This window comes from Octopus bimaculoides, chromosome 28 (assembly GCF_001194135.2).
Source record: "Octopus bimaculoides isolate UCB-OBI-ISO-001 chromosome 28, ASM119413v2, whole genome shotgun sequence".
Classification (NCBI taxonomy): Eukaryota; Metazoa; Mollusca; class Cephalopoda; order Octopoda; family Octopodidae; genus Octopus; species Octopus bimaculoides.
In genome coordinates, this window is record NC_069008.1 from 15698692 (window position 1) to 15705841 (window position 7150).

General features: G+C 37.4%; 1 protein-coding gene across 1 annotated transcript; it reads left to right on the plus strand.

Annotated features, from left to right (window-relative positions):
• Positions 1-118: 118 nt before the first annotated feature.
• Positions 119-7150, plus strand: LOC106883538 (zinc finger protein 271-like). Its single transcript, XM_052977483.1, has 3 exons — positions 119-708; positions 1682-2911; positions 6700-7150. The coding sequence occupies exons 2-3, from the start codon at positions 2019-2021 to the stop codon at positions 7148-7150; spliced, it is 1344 nt and encodes a 447-aa protein (XP_052833443.1). The 5' UTR covers positions 119-708; positions 1682-2018.

Genomic DNA, 7150 nt, shown 5'->3' on the forward strand with positions numbered 1-7150 from the left:
GACACAAACCCCCATTTTCGGCAAAGGGGAATCCGAATCTGCAAAAGAGTACAGCAGAGTTCGCCACCATCCCCTGCTGTAGCCTCGTGGAGCTTTTAGGTGTTTTCGCTCAATAAACACTCAGAACGCCCGGTCTGGGAATCGAAACCGCGATCCTATAACCGCGAGTCCGCTGCTCTAACCACTGGGCCATTGCGCTTCCTGAAGTTTACTAAGAAAAGGACAAACCACTATTAATATTTTGAAATAGTAAAAAAGGGAAACAACTCTATATTTCTAGATTTAGTGATGATACCAAAGAGGAAGTGACATCATTGTATACGAAGAACTGAACTCTAAGCACGAGAGAGTGCTATTCATTCCCATTTATAACTTGTCTTCTATTCCTTCTTGATCCCTAATCTGAATATTATTGTTTTAAAGGAATTACGGTGAAGAGGACCAGTGAGAAAGAGGTGGACGATAGAATGAGACAGATTGTGAAGGACAACAAAAAGAATAAATTTGGAGAGATTGGACATAGATTGGAAAGAGAATTTAGAATGAAATTCAAGAAAGTTTAGACAGCTGTGGAACATTAATGATTGATTTCATTGATCGGCTAAATTTATCGATGTGTATGTAAACAACGACCTCTAGTACAAAACAGACGGGATCACATAGAAACAACATGCTAGACTCCCTAAATTAGTCTACATAAATTTTAAAGTAAGGTATTTTATTGTCTATTATATATTATAAAAAGGTAATTATGTAAGGTTAATTAGGCTTACTAACCACAGGCTCCTCATTATCTCATAAAGTATTATTTACACTACTCATGTGGAATCCTTGAATAACTACGAAAATTCTAAGGTGTGCTGTTTTATGTCTATAAAATGTACTGTAAAACCGTATTTAGCTCAATTTAATTAATCTTCGTAAAATGATGGTTTATTTGTAAATTAGAGGAACGTGACTTGTCGCGTCTATGAATCGCTTCTGTTTTGGACATAACTACAATTTGGTGTCATGCCCTCGACTTTGTTTCCTCATAACTTTCTTCACAAAGCACCATATTTTAAAATAACATTTTGTAAAAATACATTCTTGTGTCTGTGTATTATGTAAAGAGTTTCGGAATGGCACGCCCACTTAAGTTGAATTTTCTCCGTTTTCACGGGGATTTTTCAAATTTTGTTTTCTCCACGCCCTTGGAAATGATGGATTGGAGGGAAGCTTGTTAAAAAAATTAATTTTTGAAAAATTCTTCTGCTCCCCACAAAGAATAATGGCACATTTTCTTTAAATTTCACCTTTCAATCTTAAAACTGACAGACTATGTACTAAATTCACAATGCAAGAGGCATAGACGGGATGTTCATCAATGGAATGTCAAGCTCAGCTGGAGCTAAACAACAATGTCAAATTATTTTTCATTAGAGAGAAGAATGTTATTGTCTTCTATTCTGCAGTTTAATCTAAATAATATTACACAATGTGAAGATGTAGCTGTAGTTTACAAATATGTAAGTTACACACAAGATTCTGTGATGTGAATTTTAATACATTGAAAAGTTCAGTTGTTCAGGTAAATGTTTATTTCTAAAGTTTATCTCCTTAGAATTATTCTAAATTTTCCACTCTGTATTTTCTAAGTGGCCCCTCTATAACTTACACTGTTGTTTCTTTATTATTTCAGGATATCAGATGACATTGGCATAACAGACGATACATTCTCAGTATTTATCGTTATTTAAAGACCAAACGAATATCCTATACACAGCACACACATAAAACTGATTCAGTAAATCTGTGGTAGAATATTTGTTCTGAGGTTATTAGCAATATTTCAGTACATCACTGGTTGCTATGTTCACAAGATGAATCTGGATTAATCCTACGGAGATATAAATGTACAAAAGCATTGTTAGACAAGAGTAACACAGAACATGAATGTAGCAGTTAGAAATATCCATAAGAAGTAAGCTGCAAGATCAAAAACAAGAAATGTATATGGTGATTTGAGAAGAAATACTATGGAAATAAATGAGAAACTCGAGGAATTGATTTTTCCTGAAGAGAGAAGGAAATTATCATATGATTGTGAGATCTGTCAAAAGTCATTCTCTCAAAAATGTAACCTAACTATGCACCAACGTATACATACAGGAGAGAGGCCATATTGCTGTGATGTCTGTGGAAAATCATTTTCACAAAGTAATAGCTTAACAATACATGTACGTATTCATACAGGAGAGAAGCCATATGTCTGTGATGTCTGTGGTAAATCATTCTCTGCAAGTAATGACTTAAGTATACACAAGCGTATTCATACAGGAGAGAGGCCATATCACTGTGATATCTGTGGTAAATCATTCTCTAAAAATGTTAGCTTAACTATACACAAACGTACTCACACAGGAGAGAAGCCATATCACTGTGATATCTGTGGTAAATCATTCTCTAAAAGTGATACCTTAACTATACACAAACGTATTCATACAGGGGAGGATCTATTTCACTGTGATATCTGTGGTAAATCATTCCCTATAAATAGTCTCTTTGCTCAACACAAACGTATTCATACAGGAGAGAAACCTTTTCAATGTGATATCTGTGGTAAATCGTTCACTGTAAGTAGTGACATAATTAGGCACAAACGTATTCATACAGGAGAGAAGCCATATCACTGTGACATTTGTGGTAAATCTTTCTCTGTAAGTTGTCACTTAGTTGAACATAAACGTATTCATACAGGAGAGAAGCCATATCACTGTGATATCTGCAGTAAATCATTCTCTGTAAATAGTGCCTTAACTAAACACAAACGTATTCATACAGGAGAGAAGCCATACTTGTGTGATATCTGTGGTAAATCATTCTCCCGGAGCAGCAACTTAAATACGCATGTACGTATTCATAAAGAAATGTAGCTGCATCCATGTTAAAATTCATCACAAATATTTTAAGCTTCACCTAAACTGGGGGTTGCCCTGTGTGTTTTAGCCATCACAATAACCATTCCACTTGTGGATCACTTCTTTTGGCTGTCATTTACAGCCTCCCAATATTATATTTTATCTCTCCTCAACTATATCTACATTTGTGAGATATTGAAACAAATATTGTTATGTTTTGGTGGAGTCATAATTAATAAAATCTATAAACACACTGGCCAGTTGTAGTTTGTCTATATTTCATATCATTTTTTAAATTCTGTTTTGAAAGCATCTGTGACTCAATCTACAGTTATTCAAAGCAAGTTATGGACACAAGGTGCAGAGAAGGTAGCGTTTGTTTATGGAAGAAACACAGGAGTCATGGAAACTACTGATACTCAGAAAATCGATTGTCTCAAATGCTCCAGAAGCTCTTTGGAGGTATTAGACAATTTCTGCTATCTAAGGAACGTAATTAGCAGTGGGGGAGGATGCATGGAAAGTGTAATTGCTAGCATAAGAATGGGATGGAGAAGATTCAGAGAGCTTTTAACTCTGTTGCTAATCAAAGCTCTCTCTCTCTCTCTCTCTCTCTCTCCAAGCGAAAGGAAGATTGTATGTGCAGTACACGATCAGCAATGGTAAATAGTAGTGAGACGTGAGCCCTGAATACAGAAGATATGCGATGGCGAGAGGAACGAAGCTACTATGCTCTGCTGGATGTGCAACGTCAGTCTATAAGTGCGATAGAACGGTAGCGTATTAAGGGGAAAAGTTGGGCATATGAGGAATTAGATGCATTGTACAAGAGACTGTGCTAGTTGGATCGTGTAGAGTCATATACAGAAGTGGCAGTCACTTAAAACGGATGGCCCTTGTGGAAGAGAGAGACCCAAAAAGAAGGAATGAAGTTTTGAACACCAATCTCAAGATACTGAGCCTTAGAAAGGAGATGGCTAAGGACCACTAGCGTAGCTAGAGTGTGTGCCACCCCCGGTCTCCACAAAAAAAAAAAAAAGAAAACATTGCTTGCAGCAGACCCTACCGCTAGTGCTAAGAACGGAGAAATTTGGCACATTGCTGTACTCAAGAAGACCCCTCTGCAACCGCAGATTTCGTGTCGGTGCCAGTGCCACATAAAAAGTCTTGGTCGATAAAATAAAATACCAATTTAATAGGGGCCATTCAGGTGAAAGTGGTTCTGTAGGATTTAGAGGACAACACTGTCCATTATTACACGAAGAGTGGACATCGTCGACTAATCCTTTCCTCTGGGAATTCCTTGTGTTTGCACCGAAGTTAACACATAATACATGGCATCCGTTCGAAGTGATTCGCGTGCTGTCTGTCGTCGTTTAACCTTGTTCTCATTGCATCTCAACAAGAACGAAATTAATTCAGCTACCACTAATAACTCGACTTGTTGGCACTCCGTCGCTTACGACGTCGACGGTTCCAGTTGATCCGATCAACGGAACAACCTGCTCGTGAAATTAACGTGCAAGTGGCTGAGCACTCCACAGACACGTGTACCCTTAACGTAGTTCTCGGGGATATTCAGCGTGACACAGTGTGTGACAAGGCTGACCCTTTGAATTACAGGTACAACAGAGACAGGAAGAAAGAGTGAGAGAAAGTTGTGGTGAAAGAGTACAGCAGGGTTCACCACCATCCCCTGCCGGAGCCTCGTGGAGCTTTAGGTGTTTTCGCTCAATAAACACTTACAATGACCGCGAGTCCGCTGCCCTAACCACTGGGCCATTGCGCCACCACAATAACTCGACTTACGAAGAAGGGAAATAACTCTATGTTTCTAGATTTCGTGATAGAGAGGAAGTGACATCATCGATTGTATACCAAGAACTAAACTTCAGTCGTTAAGTGACTGCTATTGAGTATTCTGTTGATATTAGTTAAGTGGTTTCCAGTTTTGATCCCTAAACTGAATAGTATTGTCTTATTTATATAATAGCTTATAAAGGAATTACGGTTTAGGGGATCAGTGTGAAGGACAACATAAAGCAGAGCGACAAAAAACAAGGTAGAAACATTGGACAAAAATTGGAAACGGAATACAGGAATTTAATGAGAAAAACAAGAAGACCTTTACCCAGCCCTGGGACATTAAAGGATTGATTTCATTGATCGATTGACTGGACTCCCTAAAGATATACGTAAGTTCTAAAGTAAGGTATTTAATTGTTTAAAATATATTATTGAAGGGTCATTATGACTTTAATTAGTCTTACTAATTTACAGCCCCCCCCTCTTTGTCTCATAGACACGCGGAATCCCTGAACATCTACAAATATTCGTGGGCACGTTGCTCTGCGATCGCTTTCATATCTGACGTGTGGGGCACCGTGCATCTGTAAAGGGTGGATGTCAATATGATGGAGCGGGTGAGCTAATGTGCAGCACAAGCATTTAATCATTATAAGCGAAATATCTGCGGGGTTTTCTGCAAGAGATTGCAGAACAGTCTTTTTTGGAGTCGATGGAGTATCATAGTATAAATATGTAGTATGTGTTGGTGACTGTTCAGTTTCCGTTCGTTAAAAAAAAAAACGTGAAGGGACATAACTAAATACATCAAAATAAACTATTATATAAATAAGACATAACTAAATACATCTCTAGCCATTACGATGAGCAATGGCCAGAGAAATATCGAGCTTTGTTTTTAATAACCAGTTGATCTGGTAAGCAGGGCCTCATATCAATGAGGGTGCGCATTGATGCCGTCGAGAGGTAGGCTCCGAAACGGCTCGCATTCTCTCCTGATGATCCCATACACTTGCTGGTTTCCGGTATGCGGAGTACTCGACTGGTAGCACTTGCATGTGCGAGTTGTTTGCAAGACATGTTATCTGATACTTTACTCACTCTTATCGCCCCTCGTCACCTTTATCTATTATTTACAACTGATCTCTTGCTTCTCTTTAGAGAAAATGATTTTTTTTTACTCGACTTACACAACTATTTGTATCTCTAACACATAAATCTGTATTTCTGACTGGTTATCTAGCAATCATTTCTTATTTCTTTCTTTTTACCGTTCATAAAACAGACTTGCATCTAAGTGTACGCCTCAAGATATAAAATAAACTAGAATTGAGAAAAACAAAAACAACTGAAGCTAAAATCAAAGTAATCGATACGTTTTGATTTTACGAACGTAAACTGAACAATATGTATGTGAAAAGAAGTGCATGCTAATATCGATTTAACGCCTGTAGATTAACCTGGTACCGTTCTTTTTTGGTTTTATGGAGAGGAAAATGAGGGTGATGTGATGAGAAACGAACCCTTGCCACAAACATACGTGAATATATTAAGGGAACTCTGAAAGATTATAAAAATAAGCGATTTTCATTTTATTGAGTGTAAAGCTGGTGACGTCAGTAAGGAACGAACCCCAGTTGTTGAGTGAGGAGATATGCATGTGTGTGTGTGTGTGTGTGTAACTGTCAAGAAACAGGAGGGGGAAAAATATGAAGGTATAGCTGTATATGTAAGCTACACACAAGATTCAATGATGTACATTTCAATAAATTAAAAAGTTCAGTTGTTCAGGTAAATGTTTATTTCCACAGTTTATCTCTGTAGAAACGTTCTGAATTTTCCAATCTATATTTTCTAAGTAGCCTCTATATCTTACACAGTCGTCCCTTTATTATTTCAGAATACCAAATGGCATTGACGTAACAGAAGATACATTCTCAATATTTATCATCCTTTGAAGATCCAGGGAATACAGAACAAATGTATGAAACTGTTACTATAAATCTGCAGTAGAATTCATATCAAATATAAGAAAAATTATGGAAAAAAGTGTGAAATTTGAGCAGTTGATTTTGCCTAAAGACATAATAAAAGAGAGCAGAAACTTGTCATATGATTGTGACATCTGTCAAAAGTCTTTCTCTGATAGAGTACAGCTAACTAGGCACATACGTATACATACAGGAGAGAAGCCATATTGCTGTGATGTCTGTGGAAAATCATTTTCTCAAAGTAGTCACTTAACAATACATGTACGCATTCATACAGGGGAGAAGCCATACGCATGTGATATTTGTGGCAAATCATTCTCTGCAAGTAATGACTTAAGTATACACAAGCGTATTCATACAGGAGAGAGGCCATATCACTGTGATATCTGTGGTAAATCATTCTCCCGGAGCAGCAACTTAAATACGCATGTACGTATTCATAAAGAAATGTAA

Bases quoted from the DNA above. Each gene is read 5' to 3' on its own strand.
- LOC106883538 (XM_052977483.1), top strand. From the start codon at position 2,019: ATGGAAATAAATGAGAAACTCGAGGAATTGATTTTTCCTGAAGAGAGA. The intron at 2,912-6,699 runs GTAGCTGCATCC...TGTATGAAACTG, and splicing joins GTACGTATTCATAAAGAAAT to TTACTATAAATCTGCAGTAG.